The sequence below is a fragment of the Hippoglossus stenolepis genome, chromosome 24, assembly GCF_022539355.2.
Source record: "Hippoglossus stenolepis isolate QCI-W04-F060 chromosome 24, HSTE1.2, whole genome shotgun sequence".
In the NCBI taxonomy this organism is placed as follows: domain Eukaryota; kingdom Metazoa; phylum Chordata; class Actinopteri; order Pleuronectiformes; family Pleuronectidae; genus Hippoglossus; species Hippoglossus stenolepis.
In genome coordinates this window covers 5536288-5557648 of record NC_061506.1, presented here as the reverse complement: position 1 = coordinate 5557648, position 21361 = coordinate 5536288, and the positions used below count along the sequence as shown (strand labels likewise).

Here is a 21361-nt window from a genome sequence, read left to right as displayed (position 1 = left end):
AGTTCAGAGCAGGAGATTCCAAAGAGGAGCCGTCCCTTTACTACCCCTCCATTACCCCAGGCACATCCCAGTTGGGGCTGTGTAGACTTCCATCTACTTAGACACTCCTTGAAGAAATTATTAATTTCCCCTCATATGTACCCAAGGATCAAAAGTGCAGCTTTTGGCGTGTTATTAAAAGCTACAGAAGACATTTCCTGCTGGGTTTAAGGAGGATTTTTTTTATACAGCACTATTTATAATGTTTCATAGGCAGGGTACAGGGGTTTTATCCCAGCCTCGTTTTAAAATTCATTGGTTTTGAGCACTGCTTCTGAAAGATTCAGCGATTCTCCAGCTGGTTTGAATTGAACAAGAGGTTCAGCTTGCTCCCCTTTTTTCCGTTGGATGTGTGATGTCACCTGGGTTATGTTCAGCGGAGCAACAGATCTCAACAGCAAAGGCAGACGGTTTCCTGAAGCGTGACCTATTTAGGTCATAACCGTCTTTGACAGGAGGGGGGGGCTTCAAAGCCACGTCTTTCATCACGGCCGGATTGGAAAGGGTTGCGTAGATTAGTCAGGTTGTGGCTTTCATGTATGGAGTATCATTTCCAGCCGTTTTTTTAAACGCCACGCCGGCCTTTGATTTTTCCCACTGATGTCAAAGGTCGGAAATCTTAGCCGACGCGGGATCATTATTTCGCCGCTATCGAATCGCTGTTTAATCCTCGATAGGATTCCTTTTCCTCACGTGACCCAGAGACTATGATCTCCTCACCTCAAAGACCTGAGTAATGAAAGCATTCATAGAACACAGAGCTGGAAGTAGCTGCTGTATATTATCTGGCTTAATAAAACTGTGCTAACTAGGCTTCATAGATTGAGTCCTTGTTTGCGTCTCTCTGCAGGAGACCGCTGTGAAGTGGATTAATAATGCTCTGTTGTGCCGTGTACGCCAAGGCTGTCTCGATTATGAGCTGTCTGGCAAACAAGAGGCACAACAATGGGGGGGCTCGCTGCGAGGCGCCGCGCTCCGACATTAGGCAGAGACAGCGGAAGGAGGCTTTGGTGCACGCGTTAGAACGAGCGATAAAACGCCTCATGGTGTCGCCACGTTATGTTCCACTCTCACTCGTCCGGTGTCGTACGCAGGCAAGGAAAAGGGCCGAGGGACTCACTGTCACAGGCGGCGTCTGAAGTGTCACACACAGGCAGAGCGGGGCGCATGGCGGGCAGAGGGGAGCTGTCAAGTCGGAGGAAGATTTGTCCCTCCAGATACCGCTTGTCGGAACGGCTGGAAGGACCGTACAAACACACACACACACACATAGAGGGAAAGGTTATCAGCTCAGTTTCTCAATATGTTGTGTATGGCAGCGCTAAAAAACACACACCCCAACTGGATGCTACTGTTTCAGGTGAGAGGAAGATGAGACAAAATTTGTGGTTTTACTGGGAAACAGCAAATGGAAAAAGACACACACACACACATCTCCATGATAAAGCAGGTGACTTAATCTGCAGATTGTTGATACTGGACATTTTCCCACAGGGCCCACTTAAGAAATTCTTCACCAGACGCCTCATCGAGTTCCTCTCTCACACAGACACACACACACTCATGCATACTGTACAGCCGGCTCACCAATCTCACTCCCTCACAATGGAGTTCATGTCGGCATCCAATTTGCAAACTAAACATCCTCTGGTGTAAACAAATGCATTTTGTTGGACTTTTTTCCGTTGTTGAAGTCATTTACCTGGAAGGGAATGAAGAGGAATAGGCCCCGAGGGTCTTGGCTCGAGTTCTGGTTGCGTTTCACATACAGATGACGCTCTCTCTCTGGCCGGACCCTATTCTTCTGCGTGTTTATATTGGTCATATCCCCATTGTTTCACGCGACTATTGTGCGATGGCGTTCCTGTTAGCAACAGGTGATTAGTCAAGAAAACAGATTTGTACGTGCAGGCATGTGTTCACGTCGGCTTGTGTGTGTCATGATTATCGATGAGGGTTGTGTGTCATCGCAGCAGCATCCATTCACAGTGGATATCCAAAGTCTACACAGCCTCGTTTTTATTGCCTCGAGGGCTGAAATGAAAACCCATTAAATCAAGCTCTTTTTTTTTCACCAGCAAATTCAAGGTTAAAACAAAACTCGGCTCATTTTTGTCAATGTGCTAAAAATACTAAAACGGCATAGTTGCACATTTTGAGAACCTCCGATGCCATTTGTGTTTTTACTTGGATTTATGGGTCTTTCTTGAGTATTGACCTCTCATCTGTCTCGCTCCCCTTCTCCAGAGCTCAACAGCTATCTCTACATGGACGCCAGCCTGAAGACGGAGCAGCAGCGTGCCCGCCTCGTGAGCCCCGTGGTGGCAGCGGAAACCGGGCCCCTCTGCCTCGTCTTCTCCTACCAGCTGTGGGGCGAGGCCCAGGGCCACCTGAAGGTGCTGCTGCGGGACGCCCACAACGAGGAGACCCTGCTCTGGACGCTGACGGACGACCAAGGCGTGTGGAAGGAGGGCCGCACGATCCTGCCTCGCTCCCCGAAAGACTTCCAGGTAATAAACCCTCGTTTTTAGCTGAAATAAGAACTTGAATAAAAGTTTTACTGTCTCCCCAGAAACTGAAATGTGCCTTTAATGTCTTTGTCAGAGTAGGTTAGAATGAGATATATTCTTCTGAGTGCACCAAGGCATTAGTTTCCCTCTCTTTCACCTCAAGCCGGGGTTTGTCTTCATATTGTCCCTGTTGGCTGCGTGATTGTTTGGGGATCGCTGTGCATTTGTCAGAGACATCACAAGCAGTTAATGTTCTCATAAAAAAGTCAGCCAAAGAAGCTTGCAGGGAACGGGAGGATGATTGCGAGTAGTGCTGAGTGCAACTTTGAAATCACAGGCGCTGTATTAACTTTTTATCCATTTTCTCCTCCTCCTGCTGCCTGTCCCCATTCTCAATTTGCCTCCACCCCTCTGCTTCCCCCCCCTGCCTTCATCCTGTCTCCCTCTTCCTCTTCCTCCCCTTCTTTTCGAACTTTTTCTCCTCCTCCTCCTCCTCCCTCGTCGGTTGCGGTAGGTTGTGATGGAGGGTTTCTTTGTGCACGGCACCAGAGGACACATCTGGATAGACAACATCCACATAAGCTCCAGCACCCCCCTGAAAGAGTGTACACGTAAGTTGCACACACACACACACACACACACACACACACACACACACTTTGGTGCTTCACATCAATGCATTTCTAAGGACAACTCTTTGACTGACAGCCAAAATCGTCGCCATCCAGGAGAATATTGAAAGATAAACAAACACACACACACACGCATGCATATACACACACTTACACACACACACGCCCATTTGACCCACCAGCTCTGTCTGATCCTCTGTCAACACCATCGCCTCATCATCTCGCCCTCCATCAATCTGCCATTCCCTCTATTTCCATTCCACCTCCTCCACTTTTAGCCTTAAGGTCCTTGAACAGTGACACACACATGCAGTGATAAACACCCGCCCACACACACACACACACACACACACACACACACACCACCCAGTTCCTCGCCCTCCCATCCCAGTTTCAGAGACGCCGTCTCTCCTCCACAGAACCCACCGAACGCAGAGATGAAAGCAGGGAGGAGTGGGAGGGACAGCGTTTACTCCTTCACAATAAAAAAAAGAAAAGAAAAGGAGAATAGGAAAACTAGGCCATAAACGCCCTGTGGGCCCCGGCGATGCTAATCTATGTTTTATTAGATTTCTCTTCTTCTCTTTCTCTCCTCTCCTCCCTGTATCGCTCTCATTCCGCCGTCGTATTTGTAAACAGAGCTTTTCCCAGTCCGTCAAAGGGAATTATTAGAGAGGCTGTTTCCCAAGCAAGTTTTTCTGGGTGCCTGGTGTCGAGCCGAGCGCCGGCGCAGCCTCCTTAATCTGGCCCGAGCGGGGGGCTTTGGAGAGGGTCTTAAACAGATCAGAGACCGAGCCGGGGGTTCAAAGCCAAAAACCTGCCGCACATCGCTTCTGACTGACGTCCAGCGTGCAGGAGCTGGACCGCGGCGGGGAGAAGAAATGTGTATTTATGTGTGTGTGTGTGTGTTACGTCCCTGGCTTATGGCAAACACTTCTGCCTCTGCCTGTTTGTGTTCTATCATTCATTTCTGCACGTGTGTCATGAGAGTCTTGAGAGAGTCGAAGTAGCACCACGGTTTTGGAAAGCAGAACCGACAGCCCCACACACACACACACACACACACACACACACACACACACACGCCACACCCCCCACCCCGCTTCCATGCTGCTGCGTTTCCTCCTTTTGCCACTCCAGAGCATGCTGGGATGTTGCTTATCGCCCGGCGCAGTCGAGTTCTTCACAGTACGCTGACATTCCCGCCAAAAGGCGCAAGTTCCCAAGTCGGTTTCCCTTCTCTCTTTGTTTCTCACCCTAACACCCCCCCGACAAATCACATGCACGCACATGCGCTACACGCAACAGTTCTTTGTGTTCGCGTTCCAGGCAATCAAAGTGAAGGTTCTGCTCTGTGCATTCGCAGCAAGCCACATGGTGCCAGCCCGCTCCGCTTTATCTGGACGCCACAGATAAACAAGTTGAAATGCGTGAACTTTTGCGAACACGGACGCACACATGCGCGCGTAGTAGCCCGATGCGCTCCCCAGCATGGTCCATCTCCAAATCCCTGCTCGCGCTCTTCTTTTAAACTGAGTTCTAACCAAGGAGCTGCGTTAAATGCCATAATTCAAGCGAGTTATCCGAGGAATTAACTCGAATTTCCTCAGGAGGAGTTTTGATAGTGGAGTGACATTTGTGTGCCATTTGGCTGACTTTACCCTCGTGTTTAAAGTTATCTAACAGCTGCCTTTCCTCTCTCCCTTCTCTCGTCCTTCTCTTCTCTCTGTGTCTGCCCGACTCTTCCCTCTCTGTCCTCGCAGAACCCTTCGCTGCATTTCCTCCTGAAAACCCAGGTGAGTTCCACCTCGGTATGACGTCACTTCCTCTCTGTGGTCATGCTTCCTGCTCGTTGGTTTGCACTAGCCTGCGGTTTTTTGCTTGGCGGCACTAAGCTCCCCAAAACAATCCCCCCAAAAAAAAAACAGTCCTCCCAGCGACAACACAAGAGGCTGGAGCGCCGTGATTCCTGATTAATTAAACTGCATTCATTTTTAAATGAGGGATTCATGGCATCATCAGCAGCATGTCGGCATCACCAAACGAATACTAAAAGACTAAAATGATTAAATTCCCCAACACCAGAATGAATTTCGAGTTGAGAACCAGATTATTCCAGTAATGTGCTGTAGTTCATTAGTTTTACCTTGTCAGTCTCCGCGGAAACAAAGGATGCATCTCGAAAGAGCAAACTGTGTGAGTCAGATATTTGAAAAGGGGTTACATATTCTCACTTCCAGGCTCTGACGTAGCCTGAAGGGTTTTAAATAACTGTTTGCCTCATGAAAAAATATTTAGAGCATCCTGGGGGAGGCTACGAGATTGATGCTAGTGTTTTGGCATCTCATAATGTCCTGCAATAAGATAAGAGCTTGGCTGTGCGAATGGGATGTGTGTGTGTGTGTGTGTGGGCTTTTTCTCCTCCTCCACGTACAAACGTGCACAAACACACACATTAATGTCGGAGCACACATGCACACCAGCATCCCCGGTGCAGAGCAATCGGAGGGACTGTGCCGCGGCGAGCTCGGGTGTCTCTCCCCAACTCGGCTCCGTCTAATGAGTGTGTGCAGTGTGAAGTAGCAGGAGCATGCACCATTTCCCTCTGTAATTATGTGACACGGTCCAAAAATCTGGATGTATTCAGCTCTACTTCACTTTCTCTAGTTCAACGTGACACTCTCTCATTCTCAAGTTCGGATTGGTACATGTGGGCTCTATTTCTTTTTTTTTTCTCTAAGTTTTTCAATGTCTTCGGGGGTTCGTTTTTGCATAGCAGACTTGGATAATTGAGTAGAGGCTTCTTGGAAGGTGCTTAGTCGGTTCTTACCAAGAATTTGAGAAGGGGGTTCAAGCCAGGGGCAGCAGCGTACAGGATCTGTGCAGATCCAAGGAGACAGCGCTTGGCTTGAGGAAGAGAGGACTGGCCGGGAGGCTGACGCATGAGAGAAAAGGAAAACGAAAGGGGAAAAAAACAACCCAGGAACAGGGAACAGGATAAATTATGTACTCCAAACAAATCTGCCAACTCAAGCCAGCTAAATAACAAATCCCAATCCAATATCGGCTCCGAGAGAGCTCTGGAACATTGGATTCCCATGTGGTGTCTGACTGATTCTTGCATGGTTCTGAGGCCTTATCAAGGGGGCTGTTTGTGACTTCCTGTGCCAGGTCGGAACAGGAAGAGGAAGCTCCCTAATTCAATGTGTGTGGGTGCTTTTATAACTAATTATTTTGGCTTTCGTTTCACTACAAATCATTTCATCGGAGCTGTGAAAATAAACATGAATTGCATTGCATTTGATCGGATCAACCGTTGGACTGATTTCAAACCAAATCTCTTGATGATCTTGGTGTGAAAACTTGTCCTCCAACTGCAAAACAAGCTACATGAGAGGAATGGATGCATTTTAGATTTTCTTTTGGCCTTGGAGATTTATTTCATTTTTGCAACTGGCATGCTTGAGCATGCTCAAATGAGGTGCACGCCTGCTGCTCGTATGATGAAGACATAGGGATAGAAATCAGATAATTAAATGTAGAAAATAAACAAAGTGCCACTCCTCTCTTTTCCCGCTGGCCAATTATTCTGTATCTCTCCACCAGGGGGAGGCGTTCCTGTGCCTCCCTTGCCCATCCACTGGTATTACATTATGGCCGCCGGAGGCGCCCTCCTTCTCCTGGCGGTGGCCATCTTGGTCAGAGCCCTCTGTTGCTGCCGACAACACCTGGCCACCAAGAAGAGCCAGCTGTCAGTGGCCTATCACAGCTCCTCGCAGTGCTTCCAGTATTCTAACTGGTCGTCCAGTATGGCCACCCCAGGGGTGGAGCCAGTCCTGACAGTGAGACTGGACAGCCGGGACCGACACCGCACCCTCTGCTGAAGAGACGCGCTTATGGCTGCAGTCGCGTTCGGCAGCGGAGGACGGCAACTTGTGATGTCAGTGGCAGTGTGTTGTTGTGATGCCGCGAGATTGACTGGACGGACCCGTCTCTCCTCTAGTTTACAGTTGCCAGGGTGACGATGACACAGACGTCGTCCTAAACTGCCAAGTGAAACATTTTTGCAAAGAAACACTGTGCTCTCTCTCTCTCTCTCTCTCTCTCTCTCTCTCTCTCTCTCTCTCTCTCTAATGGATGTAGCTTTAGTTGCTGTTTTCCTCTTCTGCTCCATGAAGGAGTTTGCTGTTGACATTTCACACTATGCTGGTCCCGATGAGAGGACTGAAGTAAGTTATTTATCTGAACAGCTTGTTTCGGACCATTGAGTGCCGTCTGGCTCCTCATAGCCCCAGCGGTCCTCCCGGAATGACCCCATCGTGGACGCACACACACACAGACGTGTGGACTGGGAAGAGGGTGGGGGGGGGTCGAGCCGGTTCCGCTGTGAGAGCCAGCCGGAGCTGCCAAACCTCGGGCTGAAACAAGACCCCAGAGACGCGAGGGAGCTCTGCGGCGCTGTGAGAGGAGACGAGGAGAAAACTGTTAAGAGGCGTTCATTGTGCTCGCAGTGGAGATGATCTGGCAAGCCCCAGAAAATAAGGCTCCTGGTATCTCTGTAATAACAACACGAGATGGCTGCGATACCAGTTGTACCAGTAGTGAGGCTGTTGTAACCGAAAAAAAAAAAAACTTCCATTGTCCTTCTTCAACAGCATGTGCACATTTAAAAACAAAGGAATGCAAATCCATCATACTTAAAGTCCTGCATCACCAATGGAGATAACCAGCTCGTTTGATTGAGCGCCTCGTCTCCTCCTGATAAAGGCGTCAGTCAGTGATGGATGCGGCCGTCCTCAGTGTTTAGCGTTTCATCTTGATTCTCTGGCGTAATAAAAGCACGTTGTTCCACTCCCCATTTCTGCTCCATACCACCCACTCCCATTGTTCCCCGTGTCTGTAAGCTGCCCAGATGAAAGCCGAGCCGAGCTGAGCCATGTTGTGTTTTCGGTGTGAATATGTGCTTGTTGTTTTTTTTGGGGTGGGGGGGTTGTAAATAGAGACAGCTGTCTGCCATCACCACTTCTTCCTTGATTTATACTCCTACAAATCCCACAATGCCGCTGCACCAGCTGGAAGCCATAAGCGCAGTATACGTGCACCCTTGAGCGGGATCCAAGACGTGATGGAAACCAGAGCCGGGCTGCAGCTATCGACGCTTCCTCCTTTTTAGTGCCATAAAGAAAAGCATAGAACAAGACATAGCTGATGAACTCTTCACAAACATATCTGGGATCTAAGAAGAAAATGAGAAATTGGTGGGGGTTTAGAAATTGAGCTCTTTACTCTGCGGCTTAACGGGGCGTGCTCTCCTGATCTGTCACACCAGCAGAAATCCGTCACCTCCCGAGTCCACAGCTCAGCAGAATGCGACTCAATTTAGAAGCTGCACTTTTCTCTCCGGAGTATAAAAAAAAAACCAAGGAAGGTTTTTTTTTGGCATGCTCTCGCTGTGTGCTTTTAAATCAACTTGGGGGGATTGGATGCCCTATTTCGTCCATCCCGACACCGTTGGCGCTCCAAGCCGCTAATAGTTGTAATTAGTTAATGGACGGGTAACATTTATGAAGGCTGCGGTAAGCACTTTTATCTCCCATCTACCACACCTCCAGCCGCCCCAATCCGCTGCCAACTTGCAGTTGCCCTGGAAACAGTACTAACAACGCCATTGGCCGTCAAAGACCTCCACATCCAGACGTGTGCCTTGCCAAGTAGTTACTCCCACTCCTGAATGCTCGCCAGGGGCAGACACACACACACACACACACACACACACACACACACACACACACACACACCCACACAAATACACACACACAAGTGAGAATAGAACTCATCTAAAGTATAAGTACACTGGAGCTGCCGGCCTCAACTAAAGTGCTGCAGCCATCGCTACATGTCGTTTGCTTCCACTCTTGCACACATTTACATTTTTCAATCCACGCCGCTTTGGCCGTTTCACGATTTTCACCGAACGGAAAGCGAGAGTGTTTGCGACGAGCGCTACTTAAATGTCGTTATTAGTTTTTTTTTTGTTGTTTTTTTCCTTGATCATCTTATCCACCACTCTTAAACTTGACCGTGACAGTGTCGATGATTTTAACGGTGATAATGATGTTGATTATTTTGACGATGTTTGCATCCTTATTCACGTGGAATGAACAGTCTTATACCATCAGTATGTTATGTGATGACTGTGATTAACAGGAATGTATCATAATGATCTTTTTCTCTATTAATAAAGTCATATTTTTCTATTACTCCCAGACTGGTGTGTGTATGTATATGTAAATATGATAATAATCCAAATGTACGATATAGAAAGGCTTATTATTTTGAATAGGAGATGAATTTCTACTATCTTTTCTTGCATATGATATATAACAGTACTTGCGTGTAGGATTTTGCTCGATGCTTAAAATCCGTGTCACCTGTGCTTTTCCCTGACAGTACGGAAACCCAATGAATTTGGGGATGGGCGACTTTTCAGCGGCAGAGACGCTCTAGGGGGAGGTAAGCACCTTCTCGTCTGTTTTTCATCATGTGTATAAAGATATATAGTATTCATTTTAGGATACAAGTTACAATCTTTACAAAACTCGTCAAATGAACTTATTGGTTTCCTTGTCTTGCTTCCTCTTCCCCTTCCTGTCACAGTTTTGCAGTTCCCCGAGTGGAACACGGCGTCCCCGTCATCCGACCCTCCCGTCACCCGCGTCTCAGAGAAGGACAACTCGTGGCTCTACACCCTGGACCCCATCCTGGTCACCATCATCGTCATGAGCTCCCTGGGCGTCCTGCTCGGGGCGGTGTGTGCCGGCCTCCTGCTGTACTGCACCTGCTCCTACAGCGGCCTGTCGTCGCGCTCCTCCACCACCCTGGAGAACTACAACTTCGAACTGTACGACGGCCTCAAGCACAAGGTCAAACTGAACCAACAGCGCTGCTGCACCGAGGCGTGAGGGGAGGAGACGCGAGGAGAGACGGGACCGAGAGGGCGCCGCCGCTTTTTTGTGGAAACCTCTCGCTGTTTTTCTTCATTTCCTCCAGTTTCACTTTAGCCTCAGTTTACTTCCTTGATGGTGCAGATCCCCCGGACACACGGACAACGAGACGGACACTTTCTCGGAAAACGTGGCTCCGCTCGGTGTAGTTTTTTTGCGGCGAAGGAGCCAACGAAAGACTGGGGTTACCCTGTTCCATTGCGGGGGTGTTAAGCCTCAACAAACAAATATCTACACATATCAACTACAGTTTCCTGCTCCACCTAAAGAGAACTGTTTATAAATGCATCATAGATTTGTAAGAGGTCTAGTTTTCGAGACTGGACACTGTCAGCTGCACACACGTCGTGTTGAAGAGGTGGTAGGTTAGGAACGTGCTTAGAAAGCGTCTGTTTTGCTCACATGTGAACACAGTGGCCTAGAACTTAGCTCCTTTGTGTGGCACGTTGACTTTTTCCTCTCTTTTTTTTTTTTTTTGGTTGCATTCCGTCCCAGACTCTGCTACCTATCAGCCTCAGTTATCCTCTTAGCTCCAGACATCCCCTCTCTTTCTGTTTTAATGTTTTCGTTCTGGCCGATTGCCAGTCCGCCATGGAAGATAAGTAGGAAGGAAAAAAAACTGAGAAAAACGTAAGTGGTGCGGGGTCGGGATTTTAACGCATTCTTTCAAAGGCAGAGAGACGCTATTGTTAGATTTAGTTGTTGCTGGTTCCTGTCAAAGAGAAGGTCGTGTTTACATTGTGGTTAATTGTGAAAAGGTCAAGGAGCTTTGGTCGGTGCAACCTATGGATTGCTGGTATATAAAAAAAAAAGGAGGGAATGAGAAAGACGATGATTGACAGCACACTAAAAACAGAAATCCCCTGCCTCTCTCCTCCTCCTCCTCCTCGTCGCTCTCTCACAGGGGTAATGTTCTCTCTGTGCTCTCGCAAGGATTGAAAACAAATGCACAGCCAGAAAAAAAAAAGGCTTTGAGTGAGTGAGTGAGCGCCCGGACACACGACAAGCCTTAAAAAGCAAAAACTGTTTGCGGAAAGAAAGGATCGCTGAGGCAACACCGAGACATGAGGGGGATCTATCTCTCTTTTTCTTTTTGGGGACCTCGAAAGCCATGATTTAAAGGACCTACCCCCTCCCATCACCCCTGACACATGCACACACATCACACACACACACACACCCCCACGGACATATTTTTGAGTTTGGGTTTCTGAGCAAATGGGAAAGAGTCTGGTCTTGCACTTGCTGTGAATGGACTCGTAAGCCATGAGAAGGAGAGGGCGAGAGACCCTCCCATGCACAGGCACACATGCACACACACACACACACACATTACTCCACTTGTATGTACAGATGTATATACAGAAACACACACACACACACACACACCCTCTCTCTCAGAAACTCTGGACGCTCTGAGAGACGCTACAAATGAAGGGAATGATGGCTGCTGCTGCTGAGAGGTTTATATTTGACACCGTGAAGAACATTGGATTCAACATGTCATCCCCTTGACCCTCTCTCTCTCTCTCTCTCTCTCTCTCTCTCTCTCTCTCTCTCTCTCTCTCTCTCTCTCTCTCTCTCTCTCTCTCTCTCTCTCTCTCTCTCTCTCACACACACACACACACACACACACACACACACAAGCCGTCCCTCTCCTCTGAGGCCCGCATCTCTGGACCCCACTGACTCTCTTCAAAGTGCCTTGGAGCCTCGGGGGGGTCCAGCTTGCCTTGTCGGAGCCAGTATCGGACACGGGAACTTGACAGTGACAGTCGCAGTGCCCCCTCAGCCCGGGAGGACCAAACAAAAGTGTAAAAGGACAGGACGCCACCCCCCGTTCGCACTGCTCGGACTGCTGTTGTTGTTGTTTTAAAAAGGGGTCTTTGTACAGAAAAAGCTCTTTTTATGATTGTTATTATAATTATTGTTGATTATTTAATAAAGGATTTATACCATACTGGGGAAAGACGTAGCTGATGTTTATGTTCCTGTGACACTTAATACTTTCTGTCCAATTCTCTGCAAACTCCACGAGACTCGGAGCCAAACTTTTACTTTTAATTGCTTGAAGAATACACACAGGAAATCTCACACACACACAAAAACACATATTCCCTCTCGCTGTCTGTCTCACACACACACACACACGCACATATATATATAATGCTGTGTTGTCAGCCGGCTACACATGGCCTCTAATCTCCCCATGATGTCCCATTAGTCCGGACCTCTGGTGGCCCTCATTTAGGAGCTCCTACATCAAAGCTTTGAAGTGCCCGGCATCTTAGCCACACACACACACACACACACACACACACACACACACAGGCTCATACAGTACACATGCAATTACTGTGCTTCTCCTTTATACAGCTTGCTGAGTTTCCCACAAATGGTTCCATTTATCCACATAAGCTTTCCTCACCTTAATGCAAACCCTGTTAGCGAGTGCAGCCCATGTTTTCAGATCCAGGAGGCGATGTCTTTGACTTTTCAGGCCCTTGTTGGCGCCTGTAACAAGACAAGAAGTCCAGTTTTTGTCCATGGGGGGTCCGATGTTAACTGTTATTATCATGACTTACAAGATAAATGGGAGCGGCAGAGTCAATATTGCATTTGTTTGCGTTTGAAGACTGGTGATGGTGGCGTATTAATCATAGCGGTGTTTAACACAAGTTTGAGATGATACCAAATGGAGCCTCCTGCTCAGGTAGGCCATTAAGAGCCATTCAACGCATAACGACACGTGTTGTCACCGCACAGCGGAGACGGCGGCGGCTGTTAGCACGCTCCGGTCCGCGGCACAGCGAGCCAATTACCGTCTCTGCAAAAAAACACAGACTATCCCCCAGTCTGCCGGAGGAGCGCGATGCCATCTGCTCGCGGGTTTGATTGATCCCGGCAGAACAGGCACGACCACATCACACGAATGAACGCCGACAGGAAATTACCAAAGGAGCCAGATTGTCATTGTTCCATACCACCTCTTGTTTTCACAACCAGATTATTCTTAATTGTCTTCCCCCCCCTGTGAGTGTGTGTGTTACCCAAATGTTGTTTTTATAGTTTTTTTTATCAGTCTGTAACGGCCCACTGCAGGGGCCCTTTCCTTTAGCCGTCAGATCAGAGAGTTCTCCTGCCTCTGAAGCCGGGGCAGCCTTCAAAGAAAAAGCCCTGGCGCCCTGTAAGTCGATAGGCCAGATTGCGGAGGGAGCCCGTTTGAGGGCCGCGCTACAGGAAGTGGCTGAAACACACAGCTAATTAATCTGGGGATTATGTAATCAAGATGGAGGAGGGGGCAGACGGGCAGCACGTTAGTCATCACGGCGAGGGAGGAAAGTTTGTTTGCTTTTCAAACTTAATCGCTTCGTATTTCCTTGAGCTGGCGAGGGGAGGCCCGGGTTGACCCGTGAAATCAGCTTGTGAATTCCTCATCCTTGAAATCTTCCTTCCCAGGTTTCAAAAGTCAGAAATCCTTAATTCTGAATTTAAAGAAAAACATGTCTCCTCTTTCGGTGACAGTGTGAAGAAGAGAACCACCTGGAGACTAAATTGTGCTGCTTCAAAGCTGCCGTCACACACTGCAGGAGCGTCGCATATGTACATGCACACGCAGAGACTGACAGATTTTTAGACATGTTTCATGCACACAGACAAGCCGCCACCACCACCACCACCAAACACCCATATCCCAGTGGTCTTCCTGGGACGGGGGCCCAGATAATCTTGTCGGGCCTGCCAGCGGTTCAAAGCACCTATATGGGTCAGAGAGTGTGTGTGTGTGTGTGTGTGTGTGTGTGTGTGTGTGTGTGTGTGTGTGTGTGTGTGGATGGAAAGGGGCTCTGTGGCAACTCGCCTGCCAATGGCGGCCGACCCGATGACGACAAATGCCAAAGTCTTGCGTAAACACCAGGCGGACCATCACTTTCCTTCCTCCGTGACATTATCCTCTCCCTCGCCACCAGAGGATATGGCCTCTGAAAACAAATACTCGCAGGAAGTGATTGGAATGAGAAAAGATACTTTCCCCAGAAGCTTCTCAGCTCTGATATTTCCTCCCGTCGACAGATCCGGGGCCATTATGGCAAACCGAAGAATGAAAAGACTTCTCCCCCCGTAAAGGAGCTTTTGTTGTGGGCACGCAACAGGACCAGTGGTCCTGCGTGGTGGGCCACCTGTTCGCTCCACTTGAGGCCGGAGTGTTTACAGTCACCGTTGCCCTATATAGCCCAGGAAACTTGTTATCAGGCACGGCGGGAGGCCTCCTGCGCCGGGTCCTCACCATCTGTGTGGAGGGCGGGCAGCAGAGTTTGAGAGAAGGTGTTGCGGCTCAAGTGCTCGACATCAGAGACCAATGAAATAGTTCCTCAAGAAGAGAGATTCCTTTGCTCTATCAGTTGTAGATTAACCCTCTACTGCATCAATTATTACTTAAATGGGTTTTCATGACTTAAATGGGCTGAAATAATGAATGCATTTTTAGATCTGAATGGGTTTATATACTAGAAATGTACACCAACAAATAATTTGGGTGGGTTGTAGGAATTTCTTCTGTGAAACCTGTGATTTCAAGTGGAATAATTTACTAATTTAAATTTTTCCCTTAAAATGTGATCAAAAGTTGTAAATATATTGATGGAGCAGCCTTGTACATATAGTTTCCATTAGGTTACACATTTATTTTAACATTTTACATGAAAATACATAAATCTAAACTGGTTAGGATGCTGAAAATAAACAAATATAATTTCCCAGATAGTCGCTCAACTTTTTTCTTGACAGAATCTTTGAACAATTAGTCAATTTAGGGAGCCAGCCATAAATAAACCTTCCTAATAACATGACCCATGGTCCACCTAACAGTTACCATATCGTTAAAACAGTATTTTAGGACGAAGCTGTGATAATTGTGTTTGCTTTCATCACGAATCTCAAACGCTTCAGGCCACGACGACTCTGAAATGAAATGAGTTCTTAAAGTGAACTCTGAAACCTGAGCGAAAGGACGGCTAAAAATGTATCTGTCAGTCACAAGTTGGAGTAAAGGAAAGCTGTGAGTGGAGCGATCGCGCCTGACAGGCTGTCAGGATTTGAGCAGCTTCTCAGGCAAAACACCTTCTGTAATAATCTGCCGGATGCTGACAATTCTTTACTCCCAAACCCGTCAAACTGATTCCGACCGAGCCGAGGTGCCAGGCGTGTTATTACTCAAACAGGCATGCTGATAATGGGACGCAAAACAAAAAAGTTGTGTTTTCCTTTGAATCAATTAGCGGTGGCAAAAAAAGCGGCGGGCTTTCAAGAAAGGCGGCAGAGACGTGACAATAAACAGCTGGGCTCATCACGATTCACACCCCGACCGCTGCTGTCATTAAAAAAGGAGAAGAAAGAGCGGAGAATAAGAAAAGGAGAAAATCATCCGAGGCTGTCGTGTGACGCTCGCCGTCCCCAGTTTAGTTTGTGGAGTAATTGAAATGGCCTCCTCGTAACTTTCTCTTCAAATACGGGCTCTTTCATTATGTATCCCAGTGAGGCGATAATCAAATTCAATTGCACTTCGAGACCCATCTGTTTTTCCAAATACCTGACGGCTCTACCCTTCGAAAAAAAAAAGATAAAGTCTCATCTGAATCAAATTAGCTCGGCGAGTAGCGTGTGTTTACGAAGCGGCTTTGTAAAAAACGCCCGCCACATTCCCCCTTTGATGAAGTTGGTGTGGGATGTTGGCAGAAATGCAATAAAAAAGGTAAAAAGAAAAAAGCGTGGCTCTTTTTCTCTTCTCTCTTAAAAGGCTTTAAATGGCTGTAATACGTGTAAGGAAAATGTAAGTAGACGTTTATATAAGATGGATTTGAATGAAAGATTTACCTTATGAGACCTTTTTGCATCTTTTATGTCATTTCTACACAACGCTGATTTCCTTCATGGCATCAAAAATTGCTCCTCAGTGACTGTGTTTCTCTTTTTTTATCACTGTTTTCCTTTTGACTCTGTCTCCATGGTTTGATCATAAGCGGTGTAAGCTGTGAGGAGAAGGGATGTGGCAGAGGAAGATTATGTGCCAGTGTGTGTGTGTGTGTGAGAGACGCCTCAAGAGGGGAGCTCTCTGTGTTTGGTTAATGTGGGATGGAGCTCAGTGCTCTGTATATATCCTAAGTCCTCTGAGTGGGCTGCTGTCGATGGTATGGGTTATGTTTTGTGCTTCGTAGGAGGAAAAAATACTGTGTGTGTGTGTGTGTGTGCGTGTGTGTGCGACTGGAATGTGGTGACATCCTTCTCTCTGTGATCGCTCTCTAGCACGACGCTCTGAGTAACTGCACCCGGGAGAAAGCGGATTTGGCCTCATTCAGCTGTGCTGAGCTCCAGTTAAACATCATTCAAACCGCCAACTTAGCAATCCCTCTCTCTTTCTCTCTATCACACACACACACACACACACACACACACACACACACACACACACACACACACACACACACACACACACACACACACAGAGGTGCTTGTCAAATGAAGTCATGCAGGTAGATCCATGGGAAATGTGCAAAAGGTGTTTTTGAGCTTTATCTCTCCGCATTCCTCTCATTCTTCTGCGCACCTGAATTATGACATGACAGAGGTGGATCTCCCAGTTGCTCAGACTCCCACTAGTCTTAACGCACCATCAGAAAGGTTCAAGCTGTCATACAGGGAGACAAAGAGAGAAAAAGCATCGTGTACAGAAGGAACAATAGCTCTGGATGTAGCCGAGCAGAGCAGGGAGGGAAGGCCCCGACTTAATTATCTTATCAGCCCCCCTCAAGCTACAGTTTGGGCCCTTGGAGACACGACGGCACCAGGCCACTGGGGCACGAGCAGAGTCAAGTAAACACGTCGTAGTAAGAATAAGCAGGCCACACCAAAGGCCTTCCTCCCTGGACCGAGGCCACGCACAGAGACGCCGCGCCGCAGTTTCCATATATACACACAGGGAAGAGCAGCAAATAAATCCGCTGCAAATAACAAATCAATATCCTGTTTTTACTTTTGCAAGTGTTTGGAGTTCGTCATCATGGGATTATTTGTAACAGTAATAACCCTCAGAGGACGGGACCAGGGGAGCGAGCAGCACCTGATCACACCTGGAGAGGGAAAACAAGGAGGAGGAGGAGGAGGAGGAGGAGGAGTGGGTGGATGCAGGCGTTGGGGGTGTAAAATTACAACATGGAGGCTAGAATGTGCATCTGTGTGCTGGTTCCACGTTAGCTGTGACATGCACCTGCACAGGTTTAGCTCCCATGTGTCCGCCCTGCTTTTATCGGGGGTTCGACTCCCGCCTCCTTCGCCTCCTGTTGTTAAGGCAACAGCATTAGCATGGGTGTAGCCCCAGAGAACGTGACGTGCCTGTCACACTCAGTTCAGCAGGTCAAACTCTACTGTATCTCTCTCTCTGCAGCTTGCCAAGAACAAGAAGCTCTTCAGTATACTTCTTTCCAAAATGTGGATTTCCTCCCAGATTTATACAGAAATGAAAATACAAAAGTTGTCGTAAATTATGCACATATAAATCCACTCCTGCTCTGCTTCTCACCTGTATTTTCCAGCCGTTTGTGGACAAAATAGGATTTCTTTGAACTGGATATTGAGTCGGGGAGAACTTGAGCCCACAGTCCCGTCCCCTGCCGAGATATGACCGGTGACACTCTCAAGAATGTTTCCACTCTTCTGTATGAAATGATATATCCTGTGTGTGCAGGCGCTTTTGCAGTATAAACACTGGGAGAGGTAGCACTCGACATTGCAACGTGTCTGCGAGCATCAGCTCCTCATCAGCGAGAAGATGCTTCCAGAATTCCCACGACCCCCAAACCAAACAAATAACCCGCCCCCGCTTGACATCAGTGAGAGTCCTTGTCTCCAGATGCGCTGCCTCCCTCCTCCTCCTCCTCCTCCTCCATAACCACACTACAGCCTGGAGGAAGAACAACACTGCCTGCATACATACAATCTGCACATGCACATATTGTACAACACACACACACACACACATGCACATGATGGATGGCCTTCCCCCTCTTGGTAATGCAGAAAAAGTGTTATCCCTCGTCCTCCAGCCCAGAGGAAAGAGATGTGTCAGTCTGCTCCCTCCCTGCCAGCGTCCATGGTGAAGCTGGACTGTCTCTATTGTGTGTGTGTGTGTGTCTCCCTGAAAAGAGAACCTCGTAATAAGTTTCATGATCAAGCTGGAGTTTATTCATTCAGCTTTAAAACCTGCTTGATGGCTTTTTGTCACCATGCTGTTTGGGTTAGAAACTGCATCGAGCTCCAGTTTCAGCTTTGAAATTAAGTGTTAAATCTTGTTTTTATCTTAGTTTAGTCGCTTTATTTCCTCTTTTTGTTCTTGTTAATTCATTTTGGGGATGATCTGGAGCCTCGTAAACCACTGAGCTGCTTAGAGAACATGTTTTTTGAGCACTGCTACATTTTATTCTAGCCACAAAAAAAGCTGTTTGCCGTTCTCTTGTTTTGACATTTTGGAGAAATCTTATGACAGATGGGTGGAAAATGAAATCCAGGCCTTCCTCAGTATATTTTTGGAATTGGAAACGTCGATTCTCCCCCACGTCACTCACGTTCTTGCTCCCAGGCCCCAGTCTCCACCTTCGCCTCTCTATCTGCGTGTGGTGGCCTGAGGTGAGGCCGCAGTTGAGCAGCAGTGGAGGGAGCCCCTCGGTGTTTGACAGCAGATCTTATCGTCCTCACAGCAGGAAAAGGTGTCAGAATCACTGTCGGCCGGCTGCCAGGGTCGGACAGTTCAAACTCAGAGGTACAACGAGAAGCTCGGGAGTCGGTCGTGTGGAAAGTCTTTCCAAGTGGAAAACGTCTCTGGAGCTGGAGGTCATGGAGCCTGTGTGCCGTGGAGCTAGTCGACCGTTTAAAGGGCTTTGGGTTACATTCATACAGTATCCAAAATAAGAGCATCTCATTCAACAGGTGTAAAACTTCCTCTTCCGCTGCAGGCAGCCATCAACATGTGGATCAGCGGAAGAGGCCAGATGTTTAAAACACAAACTTGGTGCACATTTCTTTCCCAGGAAATTCTGTATGGGTTTTTTTGGGGCTCTGGCAGATAAGCTTGTCTCTTCAAAAACAGACATGAAGCTGAGTGACGTCAAAATCATTCAACACATGTCTGAACGTAGCGCAGCGTCGTGAAGCCATTTGGTTTCTATTCTGGACATGAGCAGAAAAGGCAGATTGGTAAACTCTAGCTGGATCATACAAAAAATAATAAATAATTTTAACAAAAGTAATTTTCTGTACTTTTAAGGTATTTACATAAAGCTTTTACAGTATATTTCCTCTATATGAAAAGCCTGTCTACGAACAATAATGATTTGTGAGTATAAAAGATGGCAAAGGTCACCTGCTACTGAGCTCGTGGTAAGAACTGCCTCCCAAAGCCCAATCCGTTAGTGAATACTTCATTCAGCAGAACCGAAAGCTTTATTGATCGCCCTCAGTCCTAATGAGATTGGACCAAGCATTCCTAATACCACTCTTCTCACTGAATTTGAAGGATTAGATTGGCGTACATATCCGTCTTATCCCCGCCTGCTTACCATCCGTCGGCGTGAGGCGGCCCCCGACCGAACAAAGAGCCATAAAGGAGGCACGAGAGAAAAGGTGGATTGAACACATGAAAAGAAACACCTAGAGGACTCCAAGGGCTCCAGCTGTGAGTCTGTATGCCGAGGTAGAGACGCCCAGCAAAAAAGAGGGCGAGAGATGAGGGGTTGTGATGGGCAGGTCATCACATCCTCCGGGGGGACAAAGGAGCCAGGTGACAAGCAGCTGATGGACAGAAGGTCCATTTCCACTCACACAAAAGAAGCAGGGAGATGAAGCAGATTAGCAGCTCTTTATGCCCATTGTGAAGGCTGCAAATGATAAGATGTACCCCAGTGTGTGTGTGTGTGTGTGTGTGTGTGTGTGTGTGTGTGTGTGTGTGTGTGTGTGTGTGTGTGTGTGTGTGTGTGTGTGTGTGTGTACCTGCATGTGACAGAAGAAAAAAGGGGAAGTATATCCTGATGAAGTGTGCGTATGGAAACAGAGAATAGACAGAGCCCAGAAGCGAAGGAGCATGTGGCGTCTTCAGTCGAAACCAAAACCGTGACCCTAACCCGTATCCCTAACTTTAACCATGACCAATTCATGCCTAACTCTAACCTTAACCTACCCATCTTCACCAAGACCTCAGAGATGACATCTTCCCGCATTAGGATCTGGGCATTTGTCCCCACAAGGTCGACTAGTCCTGTCAAGGTCAGTGTTTATGCTGGAAAGTGTCCTAAAGAGGTGACACCCTGGCCCCTCACAACTAAATACCTAACCCTAGCTTAAACTTAATTCTAACCCTAAAAGCAGGAATTCACCCTTTAACAACATGTCCTCACTCATCAAAAATACATAAGCACAAGCACACAGTCTCTCCAAGGAGTCTTTTCTTCATCCACACTGGACGGACAGATGCGACAGCTGCTTCTGAGTCACTTCCCTCCTTTCGACTAAACCCTGCATTTACAGTTTGATGGGAAAAGTTCTCAACTCAAATCCCTCCATCACTGAAGGATGCTCTCATGTTCCTTTTGTCTTGAAAATGACTCTTTCAGTGGAAGACACACACAGACACACTCGGGTTCTGTTCCTGTCATTAATCACTCGTTCACCGGCCTTAATATAGCAGTTTAATGACACCCTGCTGGCCATTAATAACATGCCGCACATTGTTATTATGTTCCATTTCCAGGAGCGTTTATTTCCTTCACCACCTGTGTGGGGGGGTTATGGGGGTTTTATGAACTATTGTTCTTATGTGAGTCTCTTTAGATACCTTTGTATCTGGTGCCATCTAGTGGTCATCTTGTGGCATTGCAGGTTTGTTTGGTTCCATTATCAAACATTTCATAAAATTGTATGTAATATATATAATGTGTATTTTAACTCAAATATAGAACTCTGATGGTGTTTGGATCATGGTCATTTATACAGTAGGTTAAGTTCAAGTTTTAGTTTCAAGGTCGGTGGTAGAATGAAAAGAGTGAGACCAGAAGAACAGGTCAGTTCAGTATTATGAGAACCGTCATAGAATGTGTAACTTAAGAAAAATAAAGTAAATGGAGCTCGATATAAA

General features: G+C 47.4%; 1 protein-coding gene across 4 annotated transcripts in view; it reads left to right on the top strand.

Annotated features, from left to right (window-relative positions):
* nrp2a (neuropilin 2a) overlaps positions 1-10271 on the top strand; it is a 53982-nt gene extending 43711 nt beyond the window's left edge. For 2 of the 4 annotated variants that reach the window (XM_035150148.2, XM_035150151.2), the window contains 5 exons: positions 2287-2549; positions 3064-3160; positions 4945-4977; positions 9632-9694; positions 9839-10271. In XM_035150148.2, the coding sequence (XP_035006039.2) occupies positions 2287-2549; positions 3064-3160; positions 4945-4977; positions 9632-9694; positions 9839-10143 (761 nt within the window). In that variant the 3' untranslated portion in view covers positions 10144-10271. Of the gene's footprint in view, positions 1-2286; positions 2550-3063; positions 3161-4944; positions 4978-6787; positions 9442-9631; positions 9695-9838 lie in introns of those variants that run through there. The other 2 variants (XM_035150149.2, XM_035150150.2) reach the window with 2 other exon arrangements.
* The last annotated feature ends 11090 nt before the right edge of the window (positions 10272-21361 follow it).